General features: G+C 34.0%; 1 protein-coding gene and 2 pseudogenes across 3 annotated transcripts; 1 reads left to right on the top strand and 2 right to left on the bottom strand.

Moving 5' to 3' along the window:
• The first annotated feature begins 721 nt into the window (after window positions 1-721).
• LOC149218700 (uncharacterized) lies at window positions 722-3,238 on the top strand. Its single transcript, XM_089384124.1, has 3 exons — window positions 722-1,344; window positions 1,440-1,503; window positions 1,975-3,238. Exons 1-3 carry the CDS (start codon window positions 974-976, stop codon window positions 2,317-2,319), a joined length of 780 nt encoding a protein of 259 aa, XP_089240250.1. The 5' UTR covers window positions 722-973; the 3' UTR covers window positions 2,320-3,238.
• Window positions 3,239-3,523: 285 nt separating this feature from the next.
• On the bottom strand, window positions 3,524-4,979 carry LOC149218699 (pleiotropic drug resistance protein 1-like; annotated as a pseudogene). The gene is made up of 3 exons (XR_016249580.1): window positions 4,717-4,979; window positions 4,023-4,191; window positions 3,524-3,936 (listed from the first exon to the last, which is right to left on the bottom strand). The product of XR_016249580.1 is annotated as a pleiotropic drug resistance protein 1-like (transcript).
• LOC149218698 (pleiotropic drug resistance protein 1-like) lies at window positions 4,978-9,636 on the bottom strand (annotated as a pseudogene). The gene is made up of 9 exons (XR_016249182.1): window positions 9,215-9,636; window positions 9,041-9,118; window positions 7,907-8,935; window positions 7,535-7,807; window positions 7,295-7,419; window positions 6,878-7,127; window positions 6,438-6,596; window positions 6,125-6,348; window positions 4,978-5,979 (listed from the first exon to the last, which is right to left on the bottom strand). The product of XR_016249182.1 is annotated as a pleiotropic drug resistance protein 1-like (transcript).
• Between the last annotated feature and the right edge of the window lie 5,682 nt (window positions 9,637-15,318).

Genomic DNA, 15,318 nt, shown 5'->3' with positions numbered 1-15,318 from the left:
AAACATACATATCAACTATAATAAAATAAAATAAAATTTTATTTTATAATTTTTAAAATAGGGTTATTACCAAATATATTGAATATTGAAATAATCTAAATAATTAGAGTTAAATATTGCCTACCTCAATTTTAATCTCTTTATTAATTTTAATATGCAGGTGTGGTGGTGTAAATTGTATTTTGCAAATATGAAAAGTTATAATGAACTATATTTTTTTTTTAACTTTTTATTTTCTATTTTTGGTTTAGTTGATACATATGTCTTACACTTTGAATTTTTTGGTTTGTAAAAATTAATAATTTTTATTAATTTGTCAAAAAAAAATTTAACAATATGTAATTATGGTTGATTAATGATATATTGTTGTTTTTGTGAGGGTTTATCCATATGGAATTTAAATTTTGAATTTCATAATATTAATAAATTACTATTATTATTATTGCTTAAGTTTGACAAGATTACATCTTCATTTAATATATCAATTCATTCAAATTCATTTAATATATCAATTCATTCAAGACTTTTATCATATTCAATGTATCAACCCAATCAAATGAAGAACTTCATCATATCCAATATATCAACAAAGTCAAGATGGAGAATTAAACTACTGATTTCACATCCCATAATGCCGGAATCACCCCTATCCAAAAATCTATAAATCTATAGACAAATTATATATATATATATATATAATTTTAGGAAATTGATTTCTTCGTCATAAAAACAATCATGATGAGTTTACTCCCTAAAATGAACCCTAGACCTTTATCAAAGTTAAAATTATATCGTTACAGCACACTCTGATTAGACCTTTATCGAAGTGACACTTCGATCGTTGGCGCACACTCTGATGCTTTACTTGTGAATTGTAACCTTAGAAACTTGATCCGATCATAACCATCGTTTCGTCTTCCCATTTTTTATATCTTCCTTCCATCGATTCGCCTCCCCATAGCTGACCATAAATATGGACTACCATTTTCCTCTCCTTCATCTTCTTTTCACGTCCCCACGATCCAATTTATATATTATTTCTTCTTCCCTGCTTTCCATCCATCCAATTCCAGGAATAGAAATGGAGAATCAAGAACCGGGAATAGCTAATCCAATTCCGGGAATAGAAATAGGGAATGAAGAATGGGAAAAAGCTAATACAATTCCGGGAATAGAAATGGAGAATGAAGAATTGGAAAAAGCTAATCCAATTCCGGGAAAAGAATTGGAACCGGGAATAGAAATGGAGAATGAAGAATTGAAAAAAGCAGAAGAAGAGGAAAAAGCTGTTAAAGTTATTAAATATTCAGAAAAATACTACGATGATAATAATTACGAGTACAGGTAAAGATCAAGAACCATAGATTTCGTAGATGTATTTGTTATGGCACTTGTAATTTAAGTGTAATGTCATTTCTCTCCTTTTTCTCTGAACACAGACATTTAACGCTGCCAGACGCTATTCTTGAAAAATACCCGCTGGGCAAAAAATTCTTGGTTGAGGTAAGAAGATAGAGATATATTAATTGATGGTATATTTTGGTAATATTTGATAGATAAAGAGAAGTGAATGGTTTGATTTATTTTTGTTTCTTTAATTTTGATTTTTTTTTAAAGAATCTGCCATTAATATAAAAAGATGGATATCAGTGAGTTGTTTGATTTTATTCTCGTTCGTCATTGCAATCCATATAGACATGAAAGTTTGCACCAGAGGGTTTTATAGGGTATATTACAAAGACGAAGGTATACAGGAGAGGGTTTTATAGGGTTTTTGAAGGCATGTTACATCATAAAAACCTTTTAGAGTTTTATAAAATATATTACATCATAAAAAGTGAAGAATAATTGATATATATTGCTAAGGTACATTAGATACATGAAAGTATAGAATTGATGGTTTTATATGGTTTTCTAAGGTATATTACATCATAAAAAGTCGAGAATAATTGGTATATGATGTTTAATGTTAAGGATGACTGGAAAGCCATGGGAATTGAGCAATCGCCTACGTGGGTGCACTATGCAAATCATCGTCCAAATGTGATAATGTTCCGACGGCTTTGCCTAGGCAACCCACAGGAAATGAACAATCATCCGGAGCAAAACGAACAGCCACATGTAGAGGAGAATAACAACAATGTGCACGAGCAACATGCAAATCTAGAAAAAGCGGAGAATGAGAAAGAGAAAAAGGAGGCAGAGCAGGAGCTACCAGTAAGGAAGGGAGATACGAAGAATGTACAAGAGCAAGAACCACTTGTACAAAAAAAAGAGGAGGAAGGCACCAGAACCAAGGAAAGCAAAAGCTACCAATAAAAAAGGAAGACAACAAGAATGAGGAAGAACAAGAACCATTTGTACAAAAGGGAGAGGACCAGGCAAAGGAGGTATGCACCAAGAACCAGGAAGAGCAAGAGCTGCCAACAAAAGAGGAAGACAAGAAAAGTGAGCAAGAGCAAGAACCAGTTGTAGAGGAAGGAGAGGAGAAGGAAAAGGAGAAAGGCACCAAAAACAAGGAAAAGCAAGAGATACGAATAAAAGGGGAAGATACAAAGAATGAGAATTAGCAAGAACTAGCTGCAGAGAAGGGAGAGGACGTGGCAAAAGAGAGATACAAATAAAAGGGGAAGATACAAAGAATGAGAATTAGCAAGAACTAGCTGCAGAGAAGGGAGAGGACGTGGCAAAAGAGGAAAACACCTAGAACCAAGAAGAGTAAGAGGTATCAGTAAAGGAAGAGAACATGAGGAAGGTGAAAGAGCAAAAACCACCCATAGAGGAGGGTAGACACCAACAAAGGGCAACCAAAAGAGTCCCTTGTACCGAAGGAGAGGAAAAACACTCATTCGCCTATGAAAAAAATTACACTTTATATCAAGATAGCCATGATTTAAAATTATAGTTTATAATAGCCATGATTTTATGCTCGTTGGTGTTTTGTATCCTTGAAATGAGAATGTTATTCATATAAGATAACATAATCCAAATGTGCATTTTGCTTTCATAAAATGTATTTCAAGTCAGCACATTTACACTTTTAATGGAATTTTATTCATATAAGATAACATAATCCAAATGTCCATTTTGTTTTCATAAAATGTATTTCAAGTCAGCACATTTACACTTCTGATGGAGATGATCATATTTTCCCAGTGTATAATCAATCAAAATTAATGAGCGTATATATATTATTTCAAAGTGTATAATCAAAATTTATGAGCATATATATATTATTTCAAAGTGTATAATCAAAATTTATGAAAATTAATAAGCATATATATATATATTATAATTTTAAATAATGGTTAAAATATTTTAATTATTAATTTATAATTATTAGTGAATAGGGATGCAAAATTTTTAAAAATGGTACTGGAACTTTATTTTAAAATGAAATTTTTGTTTTTTAATATATAAATTATAAAATGTTTTACTATATTTTCATAAAAATATTTAAAATTTTATATTTAAATAAAATTTTGATATAAATAATTTTAAATTGATAGTGAAATTTTATCCCTGCTTCCTTGGACAAGGAGATAAAAATGTTAATGAATTTTGATAGGTGATAATCTTAGGGTGTAAATATAGGTGGTTGCATGTTACCTTTATATTGGGCCATGGGCCAGCATAAAGGTGGCGTGGAGAGGGAAAAAGTGTGTGCGTTGTGCATGGGACCATGTTTTATTCTACTTAGTTTATTTGGATATTGTATATTAGTCATTTTTTAAACAACTTGGGAAGTGAGGACATTCTTATAAAATATAATAATGGACACAGCTACTGTTAGCATTCCAAAATAGGTAAAGTATAGAAAAGTGAAAAACATGATGAAAAAACTTTGGCAGCTGTCCACTCCAAAGAAATCATAGAATAGACCAAGATGTCATAGATTATGCACTGCATAAGAACATAAGGCACCTCAATTGCCACCTGCATTGATTACAAGGATGGTCATTCGATAAATTTGATCTGCATAACAAATTTATAATCTGACTAGTAGTTGACATTTAGCTTACCTGTCCAAGGGCATAAGGCAGTGCTGAATACATTCCAACAGCTTTTTCTCTATAAAAGACAATTCGTTCAACCTCGACAATTGGTTGGACACTTGGATTACTAACCCCAAGGAAAAGTCTGGCACAATACATTGATCCCAGAATATTCAGTAGATCTTGTTGTTTACCTCTGTGAAAGAACACTGAAAAGCATTAAGAAAACATTGAGCAGTTGAGGCAAAAGACAAGTTTAGAGAACATGGAATTTACTAGTATTACGAAGAACAACAGACGAAGTTTTCATGAGAACAACTATTAGTTTAACTTGGAAGAGATATGAGAGCCTGAATTGTCAATAGGCTAAGTGACTCTGTGGACTTCAACTTCAAACATGTAATAGACAATAAACTACTCAATAATAAAGAAAACAAAATGTCAAATTGAGGTTGCTTCCAGTGTTACAGATGAAATTCCAACCTCTTTGTTCCAAGGTCCCAAAAGGTGGTCCCAAACAGCAGCGAAACCATTGATGAAGTTTTCATGAGAACAACTATTAGTTTAACTTGGAAGAGATATGAGAGCCTGAATTCTCAATAGGCTAAGTGACTCTGTGGACTTCAACTTCAAACATGTAATAGACAATAAACTACTCAATAATAAAGAAAACAAAATGTCAAATTGAGGTTGCTTCAAGTGTTACAGATGAAATTCCAACCTCTTTGTTCCAAGGTCCCAAAAGGTGGTCCCAAACAGCAGCGAAACCATTGTAGTGAAGAAAAACCGCACAACATTAGAGTGTGGATTCCTCCAATATGACCAATGATGCTTCCAAAGACGGGTCATGTACTGAACGTTTAAGGACTTTGCATACTGAGCTGGGAAATTCAGATCCTGCGAGTCAGGAGCAGGGGTGCTTAACTCTTTAATAAGAGCTTGATTCCATCTGAAAAGCAACAAAACATAACAGTCGAATAAGGTTTAAACAACGCTGCAATAAGGAAACTGATGAATCTGAAAGGGTGAAATAATAACCCTCATAAAATATCCTGGGGTGATATCAACAATAAGCTGGTGTTGTGGATTAATACCCCTCCTAGGGCGGGTGGAAAGATAAGGTGGGAAGTAATAACCACCTCTTAAATTTGAATGTTTAAATATATTTCAGCACACAAAGTAACATTTAATCTTTAAAAATGTAAAAGACTTTTAAATATATCATTTAGTTATGCCGAATATTGATCAAATAATAATACATTCCATGAAATTCCACTACGGCCTAAGCTTGCTACTATGATTACGAAATTGATAAATTGGAAGGGTTGTTCATGGTATGCTGTCAGTTCAAAGAATGAATAATACGAGTGATGGAACAAAGCTCTATAAGATGAGGATAGTTATAGATTTGCATGCCTTGCTTTTATGAAAATAGTGTAACCAGCTTGGTATTGCAAAGTGATTGGAGTCATTTCAGGATCTCGGACAAAACAAAATTATCTTGCAGCATGCAAGATAGCATCTTAATAACAATTCAGAACCCAAACGATGGTATTTATTACACCAACACAGTCATAAAGAATAGTTTTCAATAACACAAATTCATGACTTCAACTGAAGCATATGGTTGCCTGTACACACTTGAGTCAACCAGTATCAAGCAGCCATATTGAGGAAAATAACATAAATTATATCCAATGAGCATGTGATGTGATTTCTATCTTTTTTGGAAGTTGAGTTTTCTGATGGCCAGAGCAAAGAATAAATCAAAGGCAACGGGGATACACACAAGCACCAGTGCTACAATTCCCAAAAAGTTGTGTCTCATCCAAAAATATGATTTTATGAATGTGGACACCTTCACATTCCCATCTGCGGTCACCATCTCAGTTTCTACATCACCCAACTGTGAAGCAATCAGACCATAGAGTGTCCAAGAAATAGGGGTTCCCCAGTAGTACCATCTCCACCATATAGCCATTTTCTGTGTTCAATACACAACCAGAAAATTGAATTTATTAGGATCACTCAATCCAAGGGGATTGTCAACTGCAGTCAACATTGCAATTCAAATAAATGCTACACGGAAAAATTGATGAAGAGAATAATAATTGAGAAAAAGGCCTTACAGGTTGAGGAATAATGAAACCACAGAAGAGATTCCATAAAGAATAAAAAGCTGATGAAATGATTGCACCAATATGGTAATTTGGAGTCACAACTACTGTCAGCATTCCAAAATAGGTAAAGTATAGAAAAGTGAAAAACATGAAAAAAAACAGAAGAACTTGGCATAAACCAAGATGGCATAGATTACACACTGCATAAGAACATAAGGCACATCAATTGCCACCTGCATTGATTAGAAGGATGGTCATTTGATAAATTTGATCTGCATGACGAATTTATAATCTAACTAGTAGTTGTTGATATTTAGCTTACCTATCCAAGGGCATAAGTCAGTGTTGAATATATTCCATCAACTTTTTCTCTATAAAAGACAATTCATTCAACCTTAGACAATTGGCTGGACACTTGATAAGGAAAAGCACAACACAATACATTGATCCCAGAATATTCAGTAGATCTTGCTGTTTACCTCTGTGAAAGAACATTGAAAAGTATTAAGACAACATTGAGCAGTTGAGGCAAAAGACAAGTTTAGAGAACATGAAATTTACTAGGCTTACGAAGAACAACAAATAAAGTTTTCATGAGAACAACTATTAATTTAACTTGGAAGAGATATGACAGCCTGAATTCTCAATATGCTAAGTGACTTTGTGGACTTCAAACATGTAATAGACAATAAACTAATCAATAATAAAGAAAACAAAATGTCAAATTGAGGTGGCTGCCAGTTTTGCAGAAGAAAGTCCAACCTCTTTGTTCCAAGGTCCCAAAAGATGGTCCGAAACAGTAGGGAACCACTGTAGTGAAGAAAAACCGCACAACATTATAGTGTGGATTCCTCCAATATGACCAATGTTGCTTCCAAAGACGGGCCATGCACTGAACGTTGAAGGACTAAATGTGGAAGGGCTGTGCATACTGAGTTGGAAAATTCAGATCCTGCGAGCCAGGAGCAGGGTGCTTAGCTCTTTAATAAGAGCTTGATTCCATCTGAAAAGCAGCAAAACATAACAGTTGAATAAGGTTTAAACAACGCTGCAATATCTTTCTTTGGAGGAATTATATTATCCAAGATGGGGTAACAAAATTAGGAATGCACAATGAAAAACTTTCTCAAACAAGTTCCTACAATTATGTCAGGCATACTCATAGAGTGTCGATTTTCTTTAGATTTCAGCAAAATCTGTGCAAAATCTCCACCAAGTCTTTCCTTAGTAGCCATGGAACTCACTTCCAGCGCCCATGTTGCTGGATTGTATCCTTCTATAATCTTTGGAACTCCTGCAACAACCTAATCAAACAAACAATAATTAGACAAGATCATTATTTTCTGTCAACAATTGATAATGGGAAGAACAACCGATTACTAATAGATTGTAAAACATCGAACAACAAATCAACCATACCTCAAAATACTCAATGAGTTTATGAGAATGACGACCCACAGGACCTGTATTGACTGTGTTGCGAACAGTACGCATAACTATCGCTGTAGCATGGGCATCTAGTCTTGAAGTTGGCTCATCCATGAAGATTATAGAAGGATTGGCAACTAGTTCCACTGCTATGCTAAGTCTCTTCCTTTGCTCTGTAGAAAGACCTGTCACTCTAGGAAGCCCTACAATAGCATCTCTTAGAGGAGTGAGCTCTACAAGCTCCATGACTTCTGCCACAAACATCTGCACTTATTGTAACAACAAAAATCTGTGAGTAAAAGCTGCTTGCATAGTCTGATTAATAAGAAATATTTTCACTCTGATTCAACCGTTCGCACTGACCTAAAATCTTGAGCATCCAAGACGCCTCCGGTTTGATCCATTAAGTATTCTCAGACATTCAAGATTCGGGGTTTCCAGTTTGACACACCCATCTATGTTGAGAAATTCAAGATGTACAAGACTTGAAAGCTCTAGCAATGTCCTCAATTCGAAGCAAAATTTCAGGTTCAGATACTTTAACGACCTTTGATTTGCCATTCCCTGCGGAAAGTGTATCAATTTAGCACAGCCTTTGAAGTCGACATATTCAAGTGTGGATATTTATCCCAAAATGTCCATTGGGATGGACAGATTAATGCAGCTTTCAATGCTAGATATTGGAGACAATAATTCAGAAAAGGAATTAGGAAGTTTAGTCAGATTAATTCAACGCGATATATCTAAATGCCTTATGTTTTTAAGTTCCCAAAAATGAATGGGAAATGATTGTGGAAATCCGGAAAAAGATGTCATGGCGCATTGGTGGGAGCTAGAGATATTTCTACAGAAACTCATATAATTTTCAACATCAAACGGCTCGCGACTGCTCAACGCACTTGAAGATGCGGCGCCGCTTGCATTAATATTCAACTCCTACAACTCACGAGGAAGCTGCAATATACATTATTTGTTAATGATTGGCTCCTGTAATCTAAAGTAGAACAAAAGACTACTTGATATCTAAGTTAATTACCTCCTCACAACAGAGGAACAACAATCCATTTTTCTGCTGAAAATACAGAACCAAAATCAATGGTAAGCACATTCAGTGATCTAAACGTTCCCACTAATTCAAGTAATCTGTTCTCAGGGAGAGTGTCTGCGGAAGACCACCCCAATTCCAACGATAAGCCAATCAAATTATAATTGCCTAGCTCTCTTTCGAGTTCTGTAATTGATGAGAAAAGCTCTTGAAATCTCATTCCATTGGCTTTCAGGTCTTAAGCAAACCGACAACCATAAACAAAATCAAACCACCTTTGAGAGAGGGAACCTGGAGAATCTTAGATCGAGTGTAGAGTTGCGAGGGGGAGTTGGTGAACGTTGTACCTGCAACCACATCAAAACCCATCAAAACCCAATTTTAGTGTCATGTTCCATGCGGAGGATAAGCCCTGGAGAAAAAATAGGGTATGAATAAATTATAAATTTTACCTGAGAAATTGCTGCCGCTCTCTGCCATCTTATCCCCTATCATTCGGTGCAGGGTTATTACCAGAATTGAGCCGAACTCTAAAAAGACATTCAATTCCAAAATGAGTGATCTTACCTTGCTATGGTCGGGTCTGCGTGACGAGGTACAACGAACCGGTGTAAGAATAGTGTTACCTGACAGAGGTAAGCCGACTAAGGAGTGCTTCCAAAGAGGGTTTCTGTTCTGTTGGTTGCAGGTTGCAGAGACCGGATGTGTAGAGAGGTTTGGTTGAAATGAAACGGTAAGGCGCGCTTCCTCTGCGCCATCACTTTCCAAAGATGAATTTTCCAGTGGCCTGGAGGGATGCAGAGGAGGTGTTCGCGTTGGGAACCCTTTCGAGATCAGTTATCACTGTGGTGATCGGTAACAACCTTCCACTGTAATATTCTCCACCGCCTGAAATCATCTAGTGGTAGGAAATCGTCTAAGACCTACGGTTCACAAATCGACAGAGTGACAACCAGTGGAAGGGAGTTGTTTTCGAAAGGAACACTTCCGGCTTCTCTAATTATTTAACTTCCCTCTTGCAAAATTATTCACTTGATTTTTTAAAGAAACAATAGCTTCATTGCAATAATATTGTAGACAGAATGAAGATCTCAATGGAGATATTATACTCTTTGTAGGTAAACTATACACCGTGCATAAATAGATTATACACCTTGCATAAAGCATTAGTGGCAATATTTTTTTAGGAAGACTAATTCTATTAAGAAAAGAAAAAAAAAGTATAGTAAAAGCAAGCTTGTTTGCAAGCGAAGCAGAAAAGCAAAGGAGTTGTAGGTGAAAGGCTATCAAATTCGCTCTTTAGAGACAATCAAGGAAAGGGCCATAGAAAACACGGGAATACAAAAAGCTAGAACTAAGCAGAGATAACTACCCCGAGAGGGCAGTGACTGCCACACGACATTTTTTGCCTTTTTTCTTGCTTACTTTGACCCATCCAGTGGAGTTTGGCTGAGCCATAACATGTTGTAGACTACTCTGCTATGGCGGCGGAATATCCTTATCAGAGTCAGAGGACGAAGGTATATGAGAACGTTTCTGAGAGAACTGAGGGGCAGAGGGGACTGTCGGACCGACCGAGGGAGCGTCCAGCGGAATCTCATCATTCTGCCCATCTGCTTCAATTTCCTCCTCATCCGAACTAGAGGAATCTGTATCGTCCATAGGAGGGGGTGGCACACAGGGATTCCAGCTCTTGGATTTGGGTTTGCATTTCAAATTCTTCTTTTTTGTCGAGGAACTGGGTACATGTACTCTGGAGGTGCCCCGTTTGATGACAATGGCGGCAACGGAAGGCTGTATTCTCGTAATCCAAGGTTTGTGTCCAATGGAAATCTCCAATCTTGAGATTGATCTGATCCGGCAGTGCTTTGCTGATATCTATTTCTACACAAATTATGTCGTAGGTGTAGAGTCCATTTTCCTTTCTTGAAGAATCTATAGCCAGGTAACGTCCTAAAGTGTCTCCAATGGCTAAGAAGACAGAGATATGCCATAGATGTGTCAGAAGATTCGAGAGCCTGACCCAAATGGGGAACTTGGGGATGACAATTGTACATTAGTGGCAATATTATGTAAAACTTTAATTTTTTTTGACGATTACATTTTATTTTAATATTTATGATGATAACCTTTATGAAGATGCGCAATATTACAGGTGTTTATGTATTGATTTTAATTTCATTTAAAATAGGGTCAAAATATTGAGAAGAAAATAAAATGTGATTTGAAATCTTACTAAAATCCTAAAATGATAGGCTTAATTGTCTTGTGATAAGGGAAAAAAATATTATTCTTAACACTTTAGTTATCCAAGTTGGTCTTTATCGATGGAGTATGCTTGAACACCCCTCTTGAATTTGGAATATTCCATTCTCTTTATTGAAGTTAATGTGTTTCCATTTGACTTAAACACAATTCACAATGTTAAATAAATGCAGGTATAATGTATGAGATTTTTGTGTAAGAAGTAGCTACCATATGATTAAAACACAATTCACAATGTTAAATAAATGCAGGTATAATGTATGAGATTTTTGTGTAAGAAGTAGCTACCATATGATTAAAAGAGGTTGTCATAGAAATTATGAAGATTGGCTTAGCTATTAAAATATGCATGAATTTAGTCTTATTAATAATATGAAACATAAAACATAAATGAAATTAGTCAAATTAATAATATGAATCAGGTTGAATTTTAAATGATTTTTAAATTTACATTTAATATATGAAATATAAATGAAATTAGTTAAATTAATAATATTAATTAAAAATAGTTAAAATAATAATATGAATCATGTTGAATTTAAATGACTTTGAAATTTACATTTAATATTTTGAATGTTTGGGGAAATTAAAATTTTAAAAAGATGTTGTGGATCTCAATTTAGTGAAAAACACTATTTTTTTTCATTTTCTAAATTTTAAAATAAAAATGAATATTTGTAAATTCAAATCTAAACTAAATTATAAACTAGCGTAGACTCCAAATTATTTTTAAAATATTAAGATATGGTCATTACAAGATATTTTGAATAGTCACATAATCTAAATAATTAGAATTAAATATTTCCTACCTCAATTTTGTTAGGAAAAACACTGAGAGAGAGGAGGGAAGAGGAGGCATGGGTGAATCAATATTGTTAGTTCAAAATTCTGTATGATATTGTTCTTCATGCAACCCATGTGTGTATGCGACTCTAGTGAATGCAAGCCGTGTATATCTAGATAACTAATTTTTCATATGTTCCATCAAATATTTATCTTTAACCAATGCATCATTATTTCATTATCCATTTATTAAGCAGTAAACATGAGGAGTAAAGGGCAAATAAATAATCAATACACGAGAAACATATCAACACGTATGGGCACGGGGATTTTAGATGGAAACCAATGGGGGAGAAAACCATCGTTGTTGTCGTCTTTGTCTTCTTTCTTATTAAATAAATAAAATCTTCATTACATCTCGTACTGGCGTAGACTCTCACCGACACTTAGGAACTCACCTGTAGGAGGTTACAACTTCCATTCGTTCTCCATCACCCACTAGAAGGAATCTACAATCCCATGATCTCGTTTACTTGCTCCTACTAGAAGGGAGATCCTACCCCCTCAATGAAGGTTGTAACCCTCAGCACGTTGTGGACCATGTTTCATAATATTTCATACTAGATCCACCTGTCTCAAACAAACATCAAAACTTGTAGGTCACCTTTCATTAAATTTTCACACTGGACTAACACCAATAATAAGCCTAAACCAAAATACTAAATCACAAAATATAAATCACTAAATTAGTGTAGACCAACTGAATCTCTGGAAAATCAAGCCACTGAATATTGAAGCCAACCAATCACTAAACTGAATATCAACCAATGCAACTAGATAAAATCAATGCATTATATAATAACATTGTTACACATAAATCAATTAACCAATCACTGATTAACCAGACAGTGGTCACTAAAATAATATGTAATCATTGCATACCCTAATCAAATTACGTTCAGAATATGTATGCAATTGTTTTGAAGAAAACCAATGTATATACAAATTTCTTGTGCTTAACACATGCGTACAAATATCAACTCACAAAATACTGAAAATTAAAGTCTTTGAGAACTGAATCAACTGATTGATTAGATCATATCAATCACTAAACCAGATCAAACCAACATTGTCAATACTATCATGCCATACCACACCAAATCATCAATTAATAACCAATCATCAACACATTCAGATATTTTGATAAAAACATTATGGACGAAGTATATCAGCATATGTATGTGACAATACAGAGCAAAAATTGCGTACAAATCTTTAAAAACATTGAAACAAAACTTCACTGCAAATCACCTTTCAAACCCAAATCTTTGTGCACAACAATCACATATCAATGCAAACACATCCATATCATACCATCACCATAGCCACATATATAACACACCTAAATAGATCAAGCAAGTATATCCATTAGTCATTAATGCATTGTCAGATCTATAAGAACTAAGTCATATCCTTGCTCATTGGTGCACAATTGTTTTCAGATCAGATCACATATGAATAATTTATCCAATGCACACTTATCACCTTGATCTCCATATCCTTATATATTTTTTTTCCTTTGTTAATACCTTAGGAGAATCCTTTGGTATTGTCGTTAGTATTTGTTGACGAGATCAAATAGACATTTCTGACACAATACTATGGGAAATTACCATAGTAATGGCCCCTGGTATCCAATTTTCCATGGTTCAAATTATGTACATGACTTTTGTTCACAGTTCCTGCGTTTCTACGCGACTCTTCTTCACAGGGGTCATGTATACCTTTCAAACTTTACATTTTTTATCCATCTGTAACTGAACTGCCATTTCTCTTTCATGTCCTCTAAAATATTTGTACCAGCAAACGTGCCATCTGCAATAGTTCCACAATCATCATATTATAACCAATTTGAATATTTATCAAACAGGTTTCCATTAAGGACAACACATTAGCCATAATGCCAACAATCCCCCCTTTGGACTTGATGACAACCACTTTGTTGTTTGGAAAACACCTGTAAACACTTTCAAACACCAAGTCTTCTCTCTCCATTTGACATCAAGGGAAAAAGGAAGACCAAGTTGAATGAAGTACTTTCCCTTGTAGCACTTATAACTGTAAATCTGATTTTCTAATATGAATTATGAAATTTTCATGTTGATCATGTCCCCCCCGAGCATATGCTGGACCTTCTAAAGATATGTAATAAAAGTACAAGAGTTTATGACTCAAATACATGACTTCTCCCATACCAATGACTTTATGCTCTCATGATTATATGAAACACCCAACATAATCAGTTGACTTATTGGACCTAATTTACATCAACTACCCAAATAATGGGGTTACATATATACCATGTTCTAAATAAGCATCTGTAATATAATCATCTGACAACAACATCATAATAACAAAAATATGATCATCCTTAACATGAGGCCAAATAACTAAGAAATATCAAGCAATAGTAGCAACAAGAATAAAGCATCATCCATGCATTCCAAGCATCTATGAGATAGTGACAACAACACATATATTTTTTAGCAATAACAATGGCAATAACAATGCATCCAGATCAACAACAATGATATGAACTAATCATAGTCAATATAATGGAACAAGGAGTGCTCAAGAAATCATAATGCCAACAATGAACCATTAGAAGAAAGGAAGATACTCTCTCTGAACTTGAGCCAACTCTTCATCATTAATTTTGATCACATCATATCTTTCTCACCAATCAAAGAGACAAATCAACAACATTAATAAGACTTTGCAACAACTCAACATAAACAATTATAAACCAAAACCCTAAGCAACATAAGGGCATCACCAACATACTGCAACAAACCTATGTCAAATCCAGATAGATAATAATATTAACCCCTTTGATTAAATATGAATAAATACTATCTTACAATTAATTTAACTAAATGTTTAATTATATGATTTTAATATAATACTTAGAAAAAAAAAAAAAATTGTTTAATTATATAACCAATGTCAACCCTTTTAATTTTTGTAATTCGTTACCTTATTTATATAGATATTAAACTAACTTTATATGAACTATTTAAGTATATGTAAATTTAATATTGCCCCCTTTTAATTTAATATAATTAAAACTAACTTACACTTAGTCTAATAATTAGTTAATTATGTAATATATATATATATATATATATATATATATATATATATAATTTTTATATGAATAAATACCTTATCTAATTTATATTTGATTCTAACTAATGAACTTTATTTATTTTACTTAAATAGAGGTCAATTCCATATATAATTATTTCCCATTAATTAATTTAGATTTTAAAATGATAATAGGTGTTAAAAAAATTTAAGCATTGTATTCTCTTGTCCATATCGCTTGGTCAAGTCCGATTAGCCATTTCCTAGTCAAATATAACAGTTAGCCATTCTAGCTAACCAATTCAATATAGTCATTGCCTTGTCAAATTTAGCCGTTGGATGTTCTGCTTTGTCTATTTAACATGCAGCCTGGATCTAAATCTTCAACTTGTCCTGACGATGAACCACACTCGTTGGTTCAAAACACGTCAACAAATGCACTCGAATGTGATTTACACCGAAGAATCTTCTCAAAAAAGATAATAATGAACTGATGGAAACAAATGAGAAGCACCCCTTAATTTGTGCCATTCAT

The sequence above is a fragment of the Pinus tabuliformis genome, chromosome Q (assembly GCF_031772625.1).
Source record: "Pinus tabuliformis cultivar Carrire ecotype Pingquan chromosome Q, CPIR1, whole genome shotgun sequence".
Classification (NCBI taxonomy): Eukaryota; Viridiplantae; Streptophyta; class Pinopsida; order Pinales; family Pinaceae; genus Pinus; species Pinus tabuliformis.
This window is presented reverse-complemented; position numbering and strand designations above follow the sequence as displayed.

What these genes read in the sequence shown, in the direction of transcription:
- LOC149218700 (XM_089384124.1), top strand. Translation starts at nt 974, where the DNA reads ATGGACTACCATTTTCCTCTCCTTCATCTTCTTTTCACGTCCCCACGA. An exon ending in GATAATAATTACGAGTACAG is followed by an intron (nt 1,345 to 1,439) that starts GTAAAGATCAAG and finishes CTCTGAACACAG; the next exon opens with ACATTTAACGCTGCCAGACG. An exon ending in GCAAAAAATTCTTGGTTGAG is followed by an intron (nt 1,504 to 1,974) that starts GTAAGAAGATAG and finishes TTTAATGTTAAG; the next exon opens with GATGACTGGAAAGCCATGGG.